The following is a 21,291-nucleotide window of genomic DNA, read 5'->3' as shown; positions in this document are numbered from 1 at the left end:
GTGTAATGTTATATTAATGACATTTCTACAAGTAACCAACATTCTTTACAGTAGACCTTTTAATAGCTACAGAGGATTTCATGTGACTAGGCCTAACACGTATTGACTGGTAGCCTGCTGCGGGACGTATCTGTGGTTTCTCCCACTCTGGGATGCCATTGTTTTCCTATACACGTGGACATTTTAATAATATTCACTGAACTGACAGAAGATATTGGTTTAGATTATTCCTCTCCTTACAATGGGAAACTTATGGTCCTTTTTTGTTATGGCTAGGAGACATCTCTAGGTCGTTTTTGAATGTAGTTGCTCTTTCAGTTTGCCTAACACAGCTTATTTTATATTAAAAAACAACAACAACAATACAACAACTGACCAGTATTGTAAGTTATTACTGATTGCATTGGCTTCTGCACCCTAAATCTTTTAGTCTTGCTAAAGAGTTTCTGCCGTTTCTCCTCTTTACAGAACATTTACAAATCAGATCTCCAGTGGCTGAGAGGCATCGGCTGGGTTCCCATTGGGTCTGTGGATGTGGTCAAGTGCAAGAGAGCTGCAGAGATACTGAGTGACAACATCTACCGCCAGCCTCCGGACAAGCTGAAGTTCACCAGTGTGCCTGATTCCCTGGAACAGGTGCTGGCCAAGAGCAACGCCCTCAACATGAACAAGGTGAGCCCCAGCTGCCTCGAGCTTCTCTAAGATGCCAAAAGTTGCTCTCATACTCTAACGACCAGTGCACTTAAAATTATCCATTGAAGTGTAGGGTCACATTTAGCTCCTAAATTGCATACTTGAAATCCTCTAAATAATTTCTATTATTTCCAGTTTTAACCTCGATAAGACTCAAACCTCAAATGGAATACCTTATACCAAAGTTTGGTTTATTTTTCCTAATTAGGTTAATAATAATCATGCTTTATTGGACTTTTTGTAATTTCTGTTTCAAATGGTTTTTTAAATTTTTATTTAAATACAATTTAATTAACATATACTGTATTATTAGTTTCAGAGATAGAATTTAGTGATTCATCAGTCTTATGTAATACCCAGTACTCATCACATCTCATGCCTTCCTTAATGCCCATCACCCAGTTACTCCATCCTCCCACCCAGCTCCCTTCCAGCAGCCCTCAGTTTGTTTCCTAGAGTTAAGAGTCTCTTAAGATTTGCCTCTTTCTCTGTTTTCATATTACTTTATTTTTCCTTCCCTTCCCCTATGTTCATCTGTTTTGTTTCTTAAATTCTGCATATGAGTGAAATCATACGGTATTTGTCTTTCTCTGACTGACTTATTTCGCTTAGTATAATACCCTTTAGTTCCATCCACGTTATTGCAAATGGCTAGATTTCTTTCTTTTGGATGGCTGAGTTATATTCCATTGCATATATATACACCACATCTTCAAATGGTTTTCTGTCATCTTCTTTGATAGCATTTATACACAGAGGCTTGGGACAAAGACAAGACTCAAGTTCATATAATGCCTGATACCCCGGAGATCATGTTGGCAAGGCAGAACAAGCTCAACTACAGTGAGGTAAGTACAAAATTCTGTGGTGCTGCACTGATTTTGTTATCAGCGTTACTGTTTGTTTTCCTGTACTTACTTTTGTGGAGATTCTCAGGCCTCAGCTATCATGGTACATGTGGCTCTGTGATATGAACACTCAGCTTATCCAGTCTTTCATTTCTGGGTTGAATAGTATATGCTATAGGATTCTCTGGGCAAACTGAAGTCACGTTACCTTTTTAGTTTATGGCCACTTCCGATGTGGGTCATTGGGGCTGAGGAGTATTTTTAGCATTTTCCAAGGGGTAAGATGGCCAGACAAAATAGTGGCTCAATATTTATACTGAAACACTACTTGTTGGTTACCTAATATTCAAGTCCAACTGGGCATGCTATCTTCTTCTTTTCTAAATCTGGCAATCTTACCGAGGGGAATTCTGATAATACGTACCTTTTCCCTACCTGGATCCTGAATAAAATTGAGAGGTAAAACAAAGGAAGTCTAGATAGAAGTTGAAATCTCACATTTTTTGACCACTAAAGTTAGGTTCAAGGATACATTTGTATGAGAACTAAATGAGCCTAACCGAACCCCAGAATTAGGTTCCCATTTGTCCAGAGGCCACACTGGAGCAGGGGGGTCAGCTCCACTCCCCTCAGGGCTAAGGTCTTGCTTAGAGCCCAGAGAAACAGAGAACAGCACTGGACTTATTCCTAGAGGGAACAGGTTAAAGCTGAGCACGAGTGCCCAGTTATCCCTACCAGTTAAATAAATCAGTAAGTCAGTGCACTTCTTCACAGGCAGAGAGTAAAGGGGCAGAGAAAGGAGAAAGGTCAGAGAAAAATAATTGAGCTCCTTCTATAGAAAGAAAGCTTCAGGCATGGGAAAGAAGTGTTCTCTATGAACAGCACCGATTTTTTTTATGTAAAATGCAATTTATAGGCACATGTTTTACTAATATGATACAGCCAAAATTTAGAATCTTGAAGTTGTGATTATAGTCCAGTTAGCTATGTTTTAAATTGTACTTCAGCCTTTTTCTCATTTGTTTTTTAAACATTATAAAGTATTACCTGTTTGTGAAAGATGTTTTAATAAAGAAATGGATAAAAGTATATAAGTGTATATATTTTATATATAAATGAATAATATTAAACATTGTTCTACAATTTTTTCACTTAGAAATATGTAGAAATTGATGCTTTGTCAATTGATCTATATTATTAAATTATAATTATGTTGATATGCATAATATATCAAACCACATGATATATATTAATCTACAATATATATAATGGATTAATATATCAATCTATGTTAATACCGATCGATCTCATTTATTTCTAAAGCTAGGTATATGTTTTTGTTTTTGTTTTGGTAAGATGTAATTTATTTACTTTCAACATTGCTAGAAATTTAGGTTATTTCCAGAGCCTATCCTTTTTAAAATTATGCAGTATGTCACTTAGTAATCTCCCAATTGTTGCTGTCAAACTTTTCACTTTAACTCTGACACTCTTTCTGTAGATTCTGTATAAACTCGCCAACGAAGAAGCAAAGAAGAAAGGCTACGACCTGCGAATCGATGCCATCCCCATCGTGGCGGCCAAGGCCTCCCGGGACATTGCTAGTGATGTGAGTAGCAACACTTCATGTATGCGCAAGGCTGGATGGAGGTGGGGGGAATGATCATCATTACAGCAGGGAGATGCATCTGGGTGCCAGTGAAAGCACATTTATTGTGCTTTAAGTGGGGAAAAAAAAAAGTCTTTCATTGGAGAAAGCTCTTTTATATTTTTAACTCCAAACAACTTTAATATTCATGTCCCACAGGTGGAGAGGGTATCCTAAACTTCAGTATAAAATTGAATTTGAATCTATAGTTGTTCATATCTACAATTATGAGACATTCATCTCCATATTTTGAGCATATAGCTTATAGAGAAATGAGAAAATGCCAGAAGGGTTAAAAAAAATAACTTGGTTACATGTGTTGGCTCAACATCAGAAAAAGACCTGGTTCAGCCAGGTCTAGGAAAATGTACCTTTCCCTGAACCTGATCTGGATTTTTGCCAACTCTTTCTTTGGAAAATTACCTTAAGTGTTTCCTTCTGAGTTCTTTTTAAATAAAAACAGAAAAACGAAGACAACCAAAATTGATAAGATGGTGATCCTGATTTGTCTTTCTGCTGTCTCTGAAAGAATTGGGTCCTTTGGTGAAGAATTCAGGCTTCCATAAACATACATTAGGATTTGTGTGATGTTGTTGCCTAAACTGAAGAGAAAATATCCAGTCAGCACTTACCACCACCACCAGCAGCAGCACCAAAATGCTTTCTTGTAGTTATATAATCTGTTTCCTCACTCAGAGAATCCTAAGAAACCCCAGCCAAATTTGATCTCCAACAGAGCAGGGTATGCAGGATAGAAAACGCAAGTCAGTCGATTTTAGGGAGTCAGGTGACCCAGTGAAGGTCAACAGAGCTAGAATTGGGGGGCCTGAGGGATGGGTTGGGGAGGTAACTGTGGTACCTATGGACTGGGGAGTAGCATTCTCAAAATCATATGTAAAATTTCTGGGTTAGTGATTTCACTGGCCCAAGATGAAGAAAAGGCCGTATTGTACTTTTGTGTACAGTACTATTGTGGTTGATTTTCTGGAAGTGTTGCTGCCTTTGTTTCCGGGGACTTAATGTCTGCAAACCATAGAACTATCCAGTTTGGCCTGTTTTCCCATTAGAGTACTGCTGTGAAGTCATATCAGAATTTAGGATGAGGAGATAAGTTGATATTCAGATGATTCCAAATTTAAGATAATGATGTTTTAAACTAAAGGACTTTTAGCCCTTCCTATTCGTTTTGTTTTTAAATGACTACTTTTATTTCAGTACAAATACAAAGATGGTTACCGAAAGCAACTTGGCCACCACATTGGAGCCCGAAACGTTGAGGATGACCCCAAGATAATGTGGTCCATGCATGTGGCCAAGATCCAGAGTGACAGGGAGTACAAGAAGGACTTTGAGAAGTGGAAGACCAAGTTCAGCAGCCCAGTGGACATGTTGGGGGTGGTCCTGGCCAAGAAGTGCCAGACCTTAGTCAGTGACGTGGACTATAAGAACTTCCTGCATGAGTGGACGTGCCTTCCTGACCAGAATGACGTCATCCATGCTCGCAAGGCCTATGACCTCCAGAGTGACGTGAGTACCAGGACCCATTACATACCACTGGTGACCATGCTTATGATAGTAATACATGGTGATATGTAAATAATGGTCTAGGATTTAGGTCGAGCCCTCAGAAGTAATAACATTTTTTCTCTTTGCCTCTCATTGACTGAGCCTTACTTTTCTTTTAGAGAGAACATGATACCACCAAGCTATATCTAATTGGGCTTCATATTTGAAAAGACATAGACATGAACTTTGGCTATTAAAGTTTTTCAGTCTTTTTCTTTCATTTTTTTAAATCAAGTGTCATAACAGCTTAAGTAAAGCTTGCTTTTGTGTTTGATCTCACCAGAACATTTACAAATCAGATCTCCAGTGGCTGAGAGGCATTGGCTGGGTTCCCATTGGGTCTGTGGATGTGGTCAAGTGCAAGAGAGCTGCAGAGATACTGAGTGACAACATCTACCGCCAGCCTCCGGACAAGCTGAAGTTCACCAGTGTGCCTGATTCCCTGGAACAGGTGCTGGCCAAGAGCAACGCCCTCAACATGAACAAGGTGAGCCCCAGCTGCCTCGAGCTTCTCTAAGATGCCAAAAGTTGCTCTCATACTCTAACGACCAGTGCACTTAAAATTATCCATTGAAGTGTAGGGTCACATTTAGCTCCTAAATTGCATACTTGAAATCCTCTAAATAATTTCTATTATTTCCAGTTTTAACCTCGATAAGACTCAAACCTCAAATGGAATACCTTATACCAAAGTTTGGTTTATTTTTTCTAATTAGATTAATAATAAACATGCTTTATTGGACTTTTTGTAATTTCTATTTCAAATGTTTTTTTAATTTTTTTATTTAAATTCAATTAACATATACTGTATTATTAGTTTCAGAGATAGAATTTGGTGATTCATCAGTCTTATGTAATACCCAGTACTCATCACATCTCATGCCTTCCTTAATGCGTATCACCCAGTTACTCCATCCTCCCACCCAGCTCCCTTCAGGCAGCCCTCAGTTTGTTTCCTAGAGTTAAGAGTCTCTTAAGATTTGCCTCTTTCTCTGTTTTCATCTTACTTTATTTTTCCTTCCCTTTCCCTATGTTCATCTGTTTTGTTTCTTAAATTCTGCATATGAGTGAAATCATACGGTATTTGTCTTTCTCTGACTGACTTATTTCGCTTAGTATAATACCCTTTAGTTCCATCCACATCATTGCAAATGGCTAGATTTCTTTCTTTTTGATGGCTGAGTTATATTCCATTGCATATATATACACCACATCTTCAAATGGTTTTCTGTCATCTTCTTTGATAGCATTTATACACAGAGGCTTGGGACAAAGACAAGACTCAAGTTCATATAATGCCTGATACCCCAGAGATCATGTTGGCAAGGCAGAACAAGCTCAACTACAGTGAGGTAAGTACAAAATTCTGTGGTGCTGCACTGATTTTGTTATCAGCGTTACTGTTTGTTTTCCTGTACTTACTTTTGTGGAGATTCTCAGGCCTCAGCTATCATGGTACATGTGGCTCTGTGATATGAACACTCAGCTTATCCAGTCTTTCATTTCTGGGTTGAATAGTATATGCTATAGGATTCTCTGGGCAAACTGAAGTCACGTTACCTTTTTAGTTTATGGCCACTTCCGATGTGGGTCATTGGGGCTGAGGAGTATTTTTAGCATTTTCCAAGGGGTAAGATGGCCAGACAAAATAGTGGCTCAATATTTATACTGAAACACTACTTGTTGGTTACCTAATATTCAAGTCCAACTGGGCATGCTATCTTCTTCTTTTCTAAATCTGGCAATCTTACCGAGGGGAATTCTGATAATACGTACCTTTTCCCTACCTGGATCCTGAATAAAATTGAGAGGTAAAACAAAGGAAGTCTAGATAGAAGTTGAAATCTCACATTTTTTGACCACTAAAGTTAGGTTCAAGGATACATTTGTATGAGAACTAAATGAGCCTAACCGAACCCCAGAATTAGGTTCCCATTTGTCCAGAGGCCACATTGGAGCAGGGGGGTCAGCTCCACTTCCCTCAGGGCTAAGGTCTTGCTTAGAGCCCAGAGAAACAGAGAACAGCACTGGACTTATTCCTAGAGGGAACAGGTTAAAGCTGAGCAGGAGTGCCCAGTTATCCCTACCAGTTAAATAAATCAGTAAGTCAGTGCACTTCTTCACAGGCAGAGAGTAAAGGGGCAGAGAAAGGAGAAAGGTCAGAGAAAAATAATTGAGCTCCTTCTATAGAAAGAAAGCTTCAGGCATGGGAAAGAAGTGTTCTCTATGAACAGCACCGATTTTTTTTATGTAAAATGCAATTTATAGGCACATGTTTTACTAATATGATACAGCCAAAATTTAGAATCTTGAAGTTGTGATTATAGTCCAGTTAGCTATGTTTTAAATTGTACTTCAGCCTTTTTCTCATTTGTTTTTTAAACATTATAAAGTATTACCTGTTTGTGAAAGATGTTTTAATAAAGAAATGGATAAAAGTATATAAGTGTATATATTTTATATATAAATGAATAATATTAAACATTGTTCTACAATTTTTTCACTTAGAAATATGTAGAAATTGATGCTTTGTCAATTGATCTATATTATTAAATTATAATAATGTTGATATGCATAATATATCAAACCACGATATATATTAATCTACAATATATATGATGGATTAATATATCAATCTATGTTAATACCGATTGATTTCATTTATTTCTAAAGCTAGGTATATGTTTTTGTTTTTGTTTTGGTAAGATGTAATTTATTTACTTTCAACATTGCTAGAAATTTAGGTTATTTCCAGAGCCTATCCTTTTTAAAATTATGCAGTATGTCACTTAGTAATCTCCCAATTGTTGCTGTCAAACTTTTCACTTTAACTCTGCACTCTTTCTGTAGATTCTGTATAAACTCGCCAACGAAGAAGCAAAGAAGAAAGGCTACGACCTGCGAATCGATGCCATCCCCATCGTGGCGGCCAAGGCCTCCCGGGACATTGCTAGTGATGTGAGTAGCAACACTTCATGTATGCGCAAGGCTGGATGGAGGTGGGGGGAATGATCATCATTACAGCAGGGAGATGCATCTGGGTGCCAGTGAAAGCACATTTATTGTGCTTTAAGTGGGGAAAAAAAAAGTCTTTCATTGGAGAAAGCTCTTTTATATTTTTAACTCCAAACAACTTTAATATTCATGTCCCACAGGTGGAGAGGGTATCCTAAACTTCAGTATAAAATTGAATTTGAATCTATAGTTGTTCATATCTACAATTATGAGACATTCATCTCCATATTTTGAGCATATAGCTTATAGAGAAATGAGAAAATGCCAGAAGGGTTAAAAAAAAATAACTTGGTTACATGTGTTGGCTCAACATCAGAAAAAGACCTGGTTCAGCCAGGTCTAGGAAAATGTACCTTTCCCTGAACCTGATCTGGATTTTTGCCAACTCTTTCTTTGGAAAATTACCTTAAGTGTTTCCTTCTGAGTTCTTTTTAAATAAAAACAGAAAAACGAAGACAACCAAAATTGATAAGATGGTGATCCTGATTTGTCTTTCTGCTATCTCTGAAAGAAGTGGGTCCTTTGGTGAAGAATTCAGGCTTCCATAAACATACATTAGGATTTGTGTGATGTTGTTGCCTAAACTGAAGAGAAAATATCCAGTCAGCACTTACCACCACCACCAGCAGCAGCACCAAAATGCTTTCTTGTAGTTATATAATCTGTTTCCTCACTCAGAGAATCCTAAGAAACCCCAGCCAAATTTGATCTCCAACAGAGCAGGGTATGCAGGATAGAAAACGCAAGTCAGTCGATTTTAGGGAGTCAGGTGACCCAGTGAAGGTCAACAGAGCTAGAATTGGGGGGCCTGAGGGATGGGTCGGGGAGGTGACTGTGGTACCTGTGGACTGGGGAGTAGCATTCTCAAAATCATATGTAAAATTTCTGGGTTAGTGATTTCACTGGCCCAAGATGAAGAAAAGGCCGTATTGTACTTTTGTGTACAGTACTATTGTGGTTGATTTTCTGGAAGTGTTGCTGCCTTTGTTTCCGGGGACTTAATGTCTGCAAACCATAGAACTATCCAGTTTGGCCTGTTTTCCCATTAGAGTACTGCTGTGAAGTCATATCAGAATTTAGGATGAGGAGATAAGTTGATATTCAGATGATTCCAAATTTAAGATAATGATGTTTTAAACTAAAGGACTTTTAGCCCTTCCTATTCGTTTTGTTTTTAAATGACTACTTTTATTTCAGTACAAATACAAAGATGGTTACCGAAAGCAACTTGGCCACCACATTGGAGCCCGAAACGTTGAGGATGACCCCAAGATAATGTGGTCCATGCATGTGGCCAAGATCCAGAGTGACAGGGAGTACAAGAAGGACTTTGAGAAGTGGAAGACCAAGTTCAGCAGCCCAGTGGACATGTTGGGGGTGGTCCTGGCCAAGAAGTGCCAGACCTTAGTCAGTGACGTGGACTATAAGAACTTCCTGCATGAGTGGACGTGCCTTCCTGACCAGAATGACGTCATCCATGCTCGCAAGGCCTATGACCTCCAGAGTGACGTGAGTACCAGGACCCATTACATACCACTGGTGACCATGCTTATGATAGTAATACATGGTGATATGTAAATAATGGTCTAGGATTTAGGTCGAGCCCTCAGAAGTAATAACATTTTTTCTCTTTGCCTCTCATTGACTGAGCCTTACTCTTCTTTTAGAGAGAACGTGATACCACCAAGCTATATCTAATTGGGCTTCATATTTGAAAAGACATAGACATGAAGTTTGGCTATTAAAGTTTTTCACTTTTTCTTTCATTTTTTTAAATCAAGTGTCATAACAGCTTAAGTAAAGCTTGCTTTTGTGTTTGATCTCACCAGAACATTTACAAATCAGATCTCCAGTGGCTGAGAGGCATTGGCTGGGTTCCCATTGGGTCTGTGGATGTGGTCAAGTGCAAGAGAGCTGCAGAGATACTGAGTGACAACATCTACCGCCAGCCTCCGGACAAGCTGAAGTTCACCAGTGTGCCTGATTCCCTGGAACAGGTGCTGGCCAAGAGCAACGCCCTCAACATGAACAAGGTGAGCCCCAGCTGCCTCGAGCTTCTCTAAGATGCCAAAAGTTGCTCTCATACTCTAACGACCAGTGCACTTAAAATTATCCATTGAAGTGTAGGGTCACATTTAGCTCCTAAATTGCATACTTGAAATCCTCTAAATAATTTCTATTATTTCCAGTTTTAACCTCGATAAGACTCAAACCTCAAATGGAATACCTTATACCAAAGTTTGGTTTATTTTTCCTAATTAGGTTAATAATAATCATGCTTTATTGGACTTTTTGTAATTTCTGTTTCAAATGGTTTTTTAAACTTATTTAAATACAATTTAATTAACATATACTGTATTATTAGTTTCAGAGGTAGAATTTAGTGATTCATCAGTCTTATGTAATACCCAGTACTCATCACATCTCATGCCTTCCTTAATGCCCATCACCCAGTTACTCCATCCTCCCACCCAGCTCCCTTCCAGCAGCCCTCAGTTTGTTTCCTAGAGTTAAGAGTCTCTTAAGATTTGCCTCTTTCTCTGTTTTCATCTTACTTTATTTTTCCTTCCCTTTCCCTATGTTCATCTGTTTTGTTTCTTAAATTCTGCATATGAGTGAAATCATACGGTATTTGTCTTTCTCTGACTATTTCGCTTAGTATAATACCCTTTAGTTCCATCCACGTTATTGCAAATGGCTAGATTTCTTTCTTTTGGATGGCTGAGTTATATTCCATTGCATATATATACACCACATCTTCAAATGGTTTTCTGTCATCTTCTTTGATAGCATTTATACACAGAAGCTTGGGACAAAGACAAGACTCAAGTTCATATAATGCCTGATACCCCGGAGATCATGTTGGCAAGGCAGAACAAGCTCAACTACAGTGAGGTAAGTACAAAATTCTGTGGTGCTGCACTGATTTTGTTATCATCGTTACTGTTTGTTTTCCTGTACTTACTTTTGTGGAGATTCTCAGGCCTCAGCTATCATGGTACATGTGGCTCTGTGATATGAACACTCAGCTTATCCAGTCTTTCATTTCTGGGTTGAATAGTATATGCTATAGGATTCTCTGGGCAAACTGAAGTCACGTTACCTTTTTAGTTTATGGCCACTTCCGATGTGGGTCATTGGGGCTGAGGAGTATTTTTAGCATTTTCCAAGGGGTAAGATGGCCAGACAAAATAGTGGCTCAATATTTATACTGAAACACTACTTGTTGGTTACCTAATATTCAAGTCCAACTGGGCATGCTATCTTCTTCTTTTCTAAATCTGGCAATCTTACCGAGGGGAATTCTGATAATACGTACCTTTTCCCTACCTGGATCCTGAATAAAATTGAGAGGTAAAACAAAGGAAGTCTAGATAGAAGTTGAAATCTCACATTTTTTGACCACTAAAGTTAGGTTCAAGGATACATTTGTATGAGAACTAAATGAGCCTAACCGAACCCCAGAATTAGGTTCCCATTTGTCCAGAGGCCACACTGGAGCAGGGGGGTCAGCTCCACTCCCCTCAGGGCTAAGGTCTTGCTTAGAGCCCAGAGAAACAGAGAACAGCACTGGACTTATTCCTAGAGGGAACAGGTTAAAGCTGAGCACGAGTGCCCAGTTATCCCTACCAGTTAAATAAATCAGTAAGTCAGTGCACTTCTTCACAGGCAGAGAGTAAAGGGGCAGAGAAAGGAGAAAGGTCAGAGAAAAATAATTGAGCTCCTTCTATAGAAAGAAAGCTTCAGGCATGGGAAAGAAGTGTTCTCTATGAACAGCACCGATTTTTTTTATGTAAAATGCAATTTATAGGCACATGTTTTACTAATATGATACAGCCAAAATTTAGAATCTTGAAGTTGTGATTATAGTCCAGTTAGCTATGTTTTAAATTGTACTTCAGCCTTTTTCTCATTTGTTTTTTAAACATTATAAAGTATTACCTGTTTGTGAAAGATGTTTTAATAAAGAAATGGATAAAAGTATATAAGTGTATATATTTTATATATAAATGAATAATATTAAACATTGTTCTACAATTTTTTCACTTAGAAATATGTAGAAATTGATGCTTTGTCAATTGATCTATATTATTAAATTATAATTATGTTGATATGCATAATATATCAAACCACATGATATATATTAATCTACAATATATATAATGGATTAATATATCAATCTATGTTAATACCGATCGATCTCATTTATTTCTAAAGCTAGGTATATGTTTTTGTTTTTGTTTTGGTAAGATGTAATTTATTTACTTTCAACATTGCTAGAAATTTAGGTTATTTCCAGAGCCTATCCTTTTTAAAATTATGCAGTATGTCACTTAGTAATCTCCCAATTGTTGCTGTCAAACTTTTCACTTTAACTCTGACACTCTTTCTGTAGATTCTGTATAAACTCGCCAACGAAGAAGCAAAGAAGAAAGGCTACGACCTGCGAATCGATGCCATCCCCATCGTGGCGGCCAAGGCCTCCCGGGACATTGCTAGTGATGTGAGTAGCAACACTTCATGTATGCGCAAGGCTGGATGGAGGTGGGGGGAATGATCATCATTACAGCAGGGAGATGCATCTGGGTGCCAGTGAAAGCACATTTATTGTGCTTTAAGTGGGGAAAAAAAAAAGTCTTTCATTGGAGAAAGCTCTTTTATATTTTTAACTCCAAACAACTTTAATATTCATGTCCCACAGGTGGAGAGGGTATCCTAAACTTCAGTATAAAATTGAATTTGAATCTATAGTTGTTCATATCTACAATTATGAGACATTCATCTCCATATTTTGAGCATATAGCTTATAGAGAAATGAGAAAATGCCAGAAGGGTTAAAAAAAAATAACTTGGTTACATGTGTTGGCTCAACATCAGAAAAAGACCTGGTTCAGCCAGGTCTAGGAAAATGTACCTTTCCCTGAACCTGATCTGGATTTTTGCCAACTCTTTCTTTGGAAAATTACCTTAAGTGTTTCCTTCTGAGTTCTTTTTAAATAAAAACAGAAAAACGAAGACAACCAAAATTGATAAGATGGTGATCCTGATTTGTCTTTCTGCTATCTCTGAAAGAAGTGGGTCCTTTGGTGAAGAATTCAGGCTTCCATAAACATACATTAGGATTTGTGTGATGTTGTTGCCTAAACTGAAGAGAAAATATCCAGTCAGCACTTACCACCACCACCAGCAGCAGCACCAAAATGCTTTCTTGTAGTTATATAATCTGTTTCCTCACTCAGAGAATCCTAAGAAACCCCAGCCAAATTTGATCTCCAACAGAGCAGGGTATGCAGGATAGAAAACGCAAGTCAGTCGATTTTAGGGAGTCAGGTGACCCAGTGAAGGTCAACAGAGCTAGAATTGGGGGGCCTGAGGGATGGGTCGGGGAGGTGACTGTGGTACCTGTGGACTGGGGAGTAGCATTCTCAAAATCATATGTAAAATTTCTGGGTTAGTGATTTCACTGGCCCAAGATGAAGAAAAGGCCGTATTGTACTTTTGTGTACAGTACTATTGTGGTTGATTTTCTGGAAGTGTTGCTGCCTTTGTTTCCGGGGACTTAATGTCTGCAAACCATAGAACTATCCAGTTTGGCCTGTTTTCCCATTAGAGTACTGCTGTGAAGTCATATCAGAATTTAGGATGAGGAGATAAGTTGATATTCAGATGATTCCAAATTTAAGATAATGATGTTTTAAACTAAAGGACTTTTAGCCCTTCCTATTCGTTTTGTTTTTAAATGACTACTTTTATTTCAGTACAAATACAAAGATGGTTACCGAAAGCAACTTGGCCACCACATTGGAGCCCGAAACGTTGAGGATGACCCCAAGATAATGTGGTCCATGCATGTGGCCAAGATCCAGAGTGACAGGGAGTACAAGAAGGACTTTGAGAAGTGGAAGACCAAGTTCAGCAGCCCAGTGGACATGTTGGGGGTGGTCCTGGCCAAGAAGTGCCAGACCTTAGTCAGTGACGTGGACTATAAGAACTTCCTGCATGAGTGGACGTGCCTTCCTGACCAGAATGACGTCATCCATGCTCGCAAGGCCTATGACCTCCAGAGTGACGTGAGTACCAGGACCCATTACATACCACTGGTGACCATGCTTATGATAGTAATACACGGTGATACATAAATAATGGTCTAGGATTTAGGTCGAGCCCTCAGAAGTAATAACATTTTTTCTCTTTGCCTCTCATTGACTGAGCCTTACTCTTCTTTTAGAGAGAACGTGATACCACCAAGCTATATCTAATTGGGCTTCATATTTGAAAAGACATAGACATGAAGTTTGGCTATTAAAGTTTTTCACTTTTTCTTTCATTTTTTTAAATCAAGTGTCATAACAGCTTAAGTAAAGCTTGCTTTTGTGTTTGATCTCACCAGAACATTTACAAATCAGATCTCCAGTGGCTGAGAGGCATTGGCTGGGTTCCCATTGGGTCTGTGGATGTGGTCAAGTGCAAGAGAGCTGCAGAGATACTGAGTGACAACATCTACCGCCAGCCTCCGGACAAGCTGAAGTTCACCAGTGTGCCTGATTCCCTGGAACAGGTGCTGGCCAAGAGCAATGCCCTCAATATGAGCAAGGTGAGTCCCCATTTGGGGAGAAAATAAAATGGAACCATACATCCTTGAGAATATCTATGGTTAATTTAGTGTTTTTCATTTTATCCAATTGCCATTTTGTGTTTAGTGATTTGATTGCATTCTCTATTCAGTTACATCAGGATTCCAAAAATGTATGTGGGAATTTCTGCTTTGACATCCTTTGTGAAATAGCCAAAGAATAGGATAGATGTTTGTTGGTCAACTTGTTTGAATCAAAGAGAGTAATATATGGTTTGATATCAAGGTTTCTTTCTTATTGGGTACTTATCTAGGTGAGTATAAAACAAACAAGTCAAATGCAAATCTCCATAATTTATCAAAAAGAAATCTGGAGACGGCATATCTAGTTACATTTGCAGTTCATAAACAACAAACAAAACCATGGGAAGAATTTAATGTAGCCACAGCACATAGGGATATGTGTATATGCTTGGAAAATACTTGCTTGTAATTTAATTGGAGGTGATCATGTAACAAAAAACACACGTTTTCTTTTCATATCTTAGTCTATGTTTATATTTAGTGACAATAAATATCTTGTAATTTCAAAGAGATCGAAGAGTATTGGCATATAGCACACAGCATGGATAGTGAGGAGGCTAGCTTTCAACTTTGTCATGATCTCTAAACTGGAGACTCCTATTTACAACAAACATTGTTTTTCTCATTCATTACCCTTTTTATCATTCACAGCACTTATATACAGAAGCCTGGGACAAAGACAAGATCCAAGTCCACATCATGCCTGATACACCTGAAATTATGTTAGCAAGACAAAATAAAATAAATTATAGTGAGGTAAGACCATTTGTTTTGGTTTCTTGATCTGAACACATTGATTTTTTGCTGATGTAGTAAATTTAGAATTCTGGATTTAATTCTCATGTGCACCAATTAGCTTAGTTTTGTCTTTTTATGCCCATCACCCTACCCTGAATATATGTGCCATCTATCAAGAGGTAGATAGATAAAAAGATACAGAAATAGATAAATACAAAAATGTTTCTATGTCAGGAGAATAAAAACTCTCAACTATTAATGATTGAAACTTATTATAATTTTAATTTTAAAATAATGATTGCTATTTATCAGATTAGTACTTCAGTATTCTGTGAATTTTTCTTCAGTTATCTCACCTGTGAAATGGGATAAAAATACATATCTTGAAAAATTTTTGTGGTGACTAAGTAAGGTTGTATATAATATGCCCAGCTTAGAGCCTGGCACAAAATAGATGCTTATTAAACTTTAATTTCTTCCCTTTACACTCAAGTTACCATGCATATTAGGTCTATGTAATGTGCTCAAAATAACTTGAAGTTTATTTACAAGAACTGAAATGAGAATTCTCAAATCCATCCATTTCAGAATTGAGGACAATAAAATATAATTTTTATATGTTATCTCCCGCCTCACCAAACTTGTCATCACATATTTGGCAACCCAGAAATACTGCTGCAGAAACAGCTTCTTGCCCAGTTGTACTTGCCAAAGTCAACAATTATCTGGTTTATTCAAGAAGTGAATGATTTCTTACATGTTTGTGTGTCTTCATTTAAAAAAAAAAAAAAAAGGAGGGACTTTTCAGTTTGAAAACATTGGAAAATTAAGTACTCATTTTCAAGACTTGACCATATTCATTCTTCTATCTGTATTAACTACTTCTTATTATAATAATGTGTCCCTAAAGAAGAGGCATGTTGTATCAAGTAACCATGACAAGTGAAATGAAGAGGATACAATTTCCCTTCTTCCAGCATTATTAAATAGACCGGAGGACAAGCCTGATCATAAGTATTTGATTGCCCTTGGCAATTTGAGTGAGCAGTTTTTCTCTTGGCCACAGAGCTTCTCTCTTGGTTTAGCTTTTCCCAAGAGGTCTGTCTCACCCCACACAGATGAAATTAGTTTCTATCCCAAACTGTTATGATCTTTTAAGCCTTTCCCTTTTGTTAAAATTAGGTCAGATGAGATAGGTGTTTTTTTGTTTGTTTGGTCAGGGTTTTTGTTTTTTTTTTTTCCAGACTAAAAGGAAATTGGGCTTTTATTTCTACAATTTTCAGCTGGATTTATTTTCTTTAAAATTACATGAGCATGTTAATTTCCTAAAGGCTGTCTCCTGAAGATTAGATTTCAGAATAGCTCTCCTGAGTTTTTCTCAACCCGACTGGTACCTTCATTCCATACTTAGCTCAATAAATATAAACCAAAAAAAAAAAAAAAGCAACCACATTTTACTTTTTTTCTCTTAAATGCTCATTTACCTGTTCTAGTTCTCTTGGGTAAATAACTTATCGAACAAGCTTTAAAACGTCTTGATGGTAACCAGAAGTATTCTCTTTTTTGAAACCCTGCATCTTTTTCAAATATTGAAAGAATGAAATAAATCTGTCTGGCCTGAAGACATGAGATGATTTAGACACATTTTTTCCACTTATGCGTAAGGACAGCATCCTCCGAGGAAAAATACATTAGAGGAGCTATTTGACTCTCCAGTTATAAAATAAACATTTCCAGGAATTTTTAAGAAGTCCAAATGCCCTTGGGATTTTATCTCAAATGTATCAAATTTATTCTTATTTTCACCTTAGCTTTTCCTTGTAAAATCTTATCTTGGGAAGAATGTAATTTGTCACATATTAATAATCTACATTAAAAACATAGAGTAGCTTCCTTATGGGATGCTTAAGTCATTTAAAAATTAAGCACCTCTGCATCATATTTAAAATTCAGATACTATTCCAGCATTTTTAATTCAATATAACATGAGAATGGTGCATAATAATGAAGCAAATTAGCTTTCATTATTTCTGCCACACTATTTAAAGCCTTTCCTTACATTTAAAATTTTGTCTTCATACAGCCTTATACAATGACAAAATACAGAACATTGTAAAGTAGGAAGAAAGATAAAGCCCTAAAGAATCAAGGTCATTGTTTGCCCTTAAAACCATAAGTGATTTCCAGATCCTTTTTCTAGAACTATCTATGGGTTCTGTGACTGCTTTCCTTGACTCAGTAACTCTTAATAGAGGAAAGGGGGGAAACTGAAATTAAGGATTAAGTTACTCCATCATAGACCAGTTTAAGAACTATGTCTCTGGAGGCATAAAGATGAGCTACCTTCAAACTTTAGGTGTCCTTGAGGTGTAACACAAAGTCTTTCCAATGGGTATGCTGGCTTGCATTGGTTTAAGCAGATCACTTAGCATAGCTTCCACTTCCCTAGGACCCTTCTAAGTTATCCGCCTGGAAGGGCCCCTGCGTTAAAGTGGTGTCCACTTCTTTCCTAGTCACGCTTCTTTTACTTTAAAACAAAAAACACAGATTAAAGGCCTAGAAATAGATGAGACAGCCAAATGCCACTCATGCTCCTGAATTGGATTCTAGGTAGAAAAGCAATATTGCTATAAAGGACATTACTGGGACAGTTGGTGACATTTGAGTATTCACTATCTCTTAGATAGCAGTATTGTGTCAATATTAAACTTCCCAAATTTAATAAATGTATTATGGTTGTAAAAACGACTTTATTCCTAGGCAATACATGAGCGTAAGTATTTAAAAGTGAAAGTCATGATGTCTACAACTTACTCCCAATTGGTTATTATTGAAAATAAGAAATATACATACCACACATACACACACACAAGAGAGAGACAAAGTAAATATGGCAAAAGTGTTAATAAATGGGTAGCTGGCTGTTCATTGTACTATTCTTAAAACTTTTCTATAGGTTTGAAATTTTTCAAAATAAGGAAAATACACATTTTTAAATATTAAGACATACATTAAGATATTTAGGTAAGATTTTATAAAGATTTTATTTCTAAAAAGAGAGAAGAAAGAAAGGCATACCTGTGCATTAATGTGATGCATGCCTGAGAGTATTAAAAAAAAAAAAAAACTGTGCCAGACAATTTAATTCATTAATGTCCACCAAAACCTTTTCAATCAAGGTACCATGAGTTCCTATAAATCACAAAAATAACATTAAGAGATGCAACAATTTTTACTTTTTATGTTTAAAAATGATCAAAATGTATATTTTTACTTATGTTTTGATTAAAAAACAATATTAGCAATTATTTAAAATGTTATTTTAACATGGTATAGGATTGGTCAAAATTCCTATAGGTGGCTCACAAGTGAAAAAGGCTGACCACCTCCAATATAGATGATTTGTTTAATGCACTGGTTCTCAAACTGTGTTCCCATGGAACAGCTGTGTTCCACTTTCTGTATCTGTCCTGCCACAGAAACTGAACAGTGGGGTGGTTTTTCCAATTTGCAAAAAAAAAAAAAGATCAAATATAATTTTATCAACTTTGTGCTTTCAACTCATAAATCCTTGGTACCTGCTATTCCTGTGTCTGCTAGCAGTTTCTAGCAGTTGACAAAATGAATAGGGAGCAAATCAATATTAACAAAGACGCTCAGGAACAGCAGATTACCCTTAGTTCAGCACTGCTCGATTTTGCGTATGTACGCATAGTGGTAGGTATTGTGCATTATTACGCACCCATATTCTGTGCTAATAAAATTGTTTCTGATTGAAATTTGGAGTTAAATAAATCAACATTTCTTGGTTGTTTCATGAGAAGAGCAAGTGCTGAACAATCCAACCCATTTGAAAGCTATTGACGTGGTGTCTAAAATCTATAAGGATTTGTGTAAGAGAACTTGCAATGTTAAAACCTGCTGAATGTAAAATTTCACCTTAAATGGCTTGCATAAATAGAAAGTAAAAGAAAGAGATTTTTTAAAAAGATTTAACATATTAGTGCAGTTAGTTCTGCATCCAAAGTAGTCTTCTTTTGACAAAAATACATTTTTAGAGTACAAGTGAGTACTATATCTAAAAACCATTACTTCTTTCCTCAGAACTTCTATCGCCAGGCCATGGAAGAAGCCAAGAAAGAAGGCTATGACTTGAGAAGCGACGCCATTCCTATCGTGGCTGCCAAGGCCTCCCGGGACATTGCCAGTGACGTAAGAGCTGATCACATCCTTCCCTTTGCTGCTGACATGCCAAGGCCCTGTATGGGGGATCATGGCTGGAAGTCTCTGTAGTCATCATCCATGGATCTGTAGTCTCCCATCTTACCTGCTTCATTGTGTAGGCAAATAAATTGAGGATTTGAGACAGTAGGTAACCTGCCCAAGATCACAAGCATCATAGAGACAAAGCCTTGCCTGGAATGTGGTTCTATTGACTCTTGTCCTTTGGTCTTTGCTTAATAAGATTGAGTACCTCGATTAAAGCTAGATAGACATCTGTTGAGCTCATAAAACCTTATAAGCTCTTCTCAGGATACACTCAAGACAAAGATGCCAGGAAAGAAGCAGGCTTTTACAGAGTTCTCCCCCCATGACTTGAGGAAGGACAGAGGATAGCAGAAAAGCTATGTGTCCTTGCTGAGGGGCCCACAAAATCAATTTTCCTTTACCCTGAAAATGAAGACCTCAGATTCCTGGACAACTTCAGTTTTAATCCAAATAGTAGCAAATTGTCCATTTTTGTAGGTTTTTCTTTTTAATCATGATTAAAAAAAACACATAAAATTTACTGTCTTAACCATGTTCAAGTGTATAGTTCAGCAGCGTTAAGTGTATTCTCACTATTGTACAATAGACTCCCAGAACTTTTTCATTTTGCAAAATTGAAACTTTGTACCTGTTAAAACTACAAAAATTGCCTATTTTTAAACTACCTCTTCCAGATTATTTTTTCAGGGGAACTTGTTTCTCAGAATGCCCTAGAAAAAAAGATTAATAAACCTCTCAGTTGAGTCCACCCACATGACCGACTTCTGAGACACTGTTTATCACTGTAATTCAACTCACCTTTTCAAAGTTCACTTTTTAATCACTTTTTATCAACATAAATTTTTTTACCATAATATAAAGGGATCGTTGTGGTATGATTCTGTGGAAATGTGCAAATGAGTACATCCTCTTTGTTGGGAGTAAGCATTTTCCAGTGTGTGGCATCTCAGCAGCACGTGATAAAACTCCCCTAATATCTTTTATTTATTTGAGAGAGGGGGAGCATGAGTGAGGGTGCGGGGAGAGGCAGAGGTAGAAGCAGACTCCCTACTGAGCAAGGAGCCTGATGACGGGGTCCTTGATGCCAGGACCCATGAGATTATGACCTGAGCTGAAGGCAGCTACTTAACCGACTGAGCCACCCAGGCACCCTGAAACTCCCCTAATGTCTTAAGGATTTCAGAGAAAAGCCTCATCACAAAAACAATGACAGGAAGTAGCCCTTGGTGCTCCCTCCTTATTCACTGGTTTCTCTCTTTCAGTACAAATATAAAGAAGCTTATCGTAAGCAGTTGGGTCACCACATTGGTGCCCGAGCAGTACATGACGACCCCAAGATAATGTGGTCTCTGCACATTGCCAAAGTGCAGAGTGACCGTGAGTACAAGAAAGAATTTGAGAAATACAAGACCAGGTACAGCAGCCCGGTGGACATGCTTGGTATCGTTCTGGCCAAGCAGTGTCAGACCTTGGTCAGTGATGTGGACTATAGACATCCTCTGCATGAGTGGACCTGCCTGCCCGACCAGAATGACATCATCCAGGCTCGGAAAGCTTATGACCTCCAGAGCGACGTGAGTACCCCTGAGGCTGCTTCTGCACATTAAAAGCAGATCTAAGACATGTCCCTGGCTTTTTACTAATGCCAGTGGACTGGAATGTATTTGTATTTTTTTTTTTTTAATTTTATTTATTTATTTGAGACAGAGCGAATGAGAGAGAGAGAGCACATGAGAGAGGGGAGGGTCAGAGGGAGAAGCAGGCTCCCCGCCGAGCAGGGAGCCCGATGCGGGACTCGATCCAGGGACTCCAGGATCATGACCTGAGCCGAAGGCAGTCGCTTAACCAACTGAGCC

General features: G+C 37.7%; 1 protein-coding gene across 1 annotated transcript in view; it reads left to right on the top strand.

The window, feature by feature from the left end:
- The window catches only part of NEB (nebulin), a 201,702-nt gene that overhangs the window by 92,179 nt on the left and 88,232 nt on the right, over positions 1-21,291 (top strand). The window contains exons 65-80 of the mRNA XM_078070777.1: positions 469-672; positions 1,437-1,541; positions 3,043-3,150; positions 4,405-4,716; positions 5,039-5,242; positions 6,003-6,107; positions 7,606-7,713; positions 8,968-9,279; positions 9,600-9,803; positions 10,561-10,665; positions 12,167-12,274; positions 13,530-13,841; positions 14,162-14,365; positions 15,080-15,184; positions 19,271-19,378; positions 20,698-21,009. Of these exons, the coding sequence (XP_077926903.1) occupies positions 469-672; positions 1,437-1,541; positions 3,043-3,150; positions 4,405-4,716; positions 5,039-5,242; positions 6,003-6,107; positions 7,606-7,713; positions 8,968-9,279; positions 9,600-9,803; positions 10,561-10,665; positions 12,167-12,274; positions 13,530-13,841; positions 14,162-14,365; positions 15,080-15,184; positions 19,271-19,378; positions 20,698-21,009 (2,916 nt within the window). The remainder of the gene's footprint in view (positions 1-468; positions 673-1,436; positions 1,542-3,042; positions 3,151-4,404; positions 4,717-5,038; positions 5,243-6,002; positions 6,108-7,605; positions 7,714-8,967; positions 9,280-9,599; positions 9,804-10,560; positions 10,666-12,166; positions 12,275-13,529; positions 13,842-14,161; positions 14,366-15,079; positions 15,185-19,270; positions 19,379-20,697; positions 21,010-21,291) is intronic.

The sequence above is a fragment of the Halichoerus grypus genome, chromosome 4 (assembly GCF_964656455.1).
Source record: "Halichoerus grypus chromosome 4, mHalGry1.hap1.1, whole genome shotgun sequence".
NCBI lineage: Eukaryota > Metazoa > Chordata > Mammalia > Carnivora > Phocidae > Halichoerus > Halichoerus grypus.
Note: the sequence above shows the minus strand (reverse complement) of the source record. Positions and strands in the feature narration are given on the sequence as shown.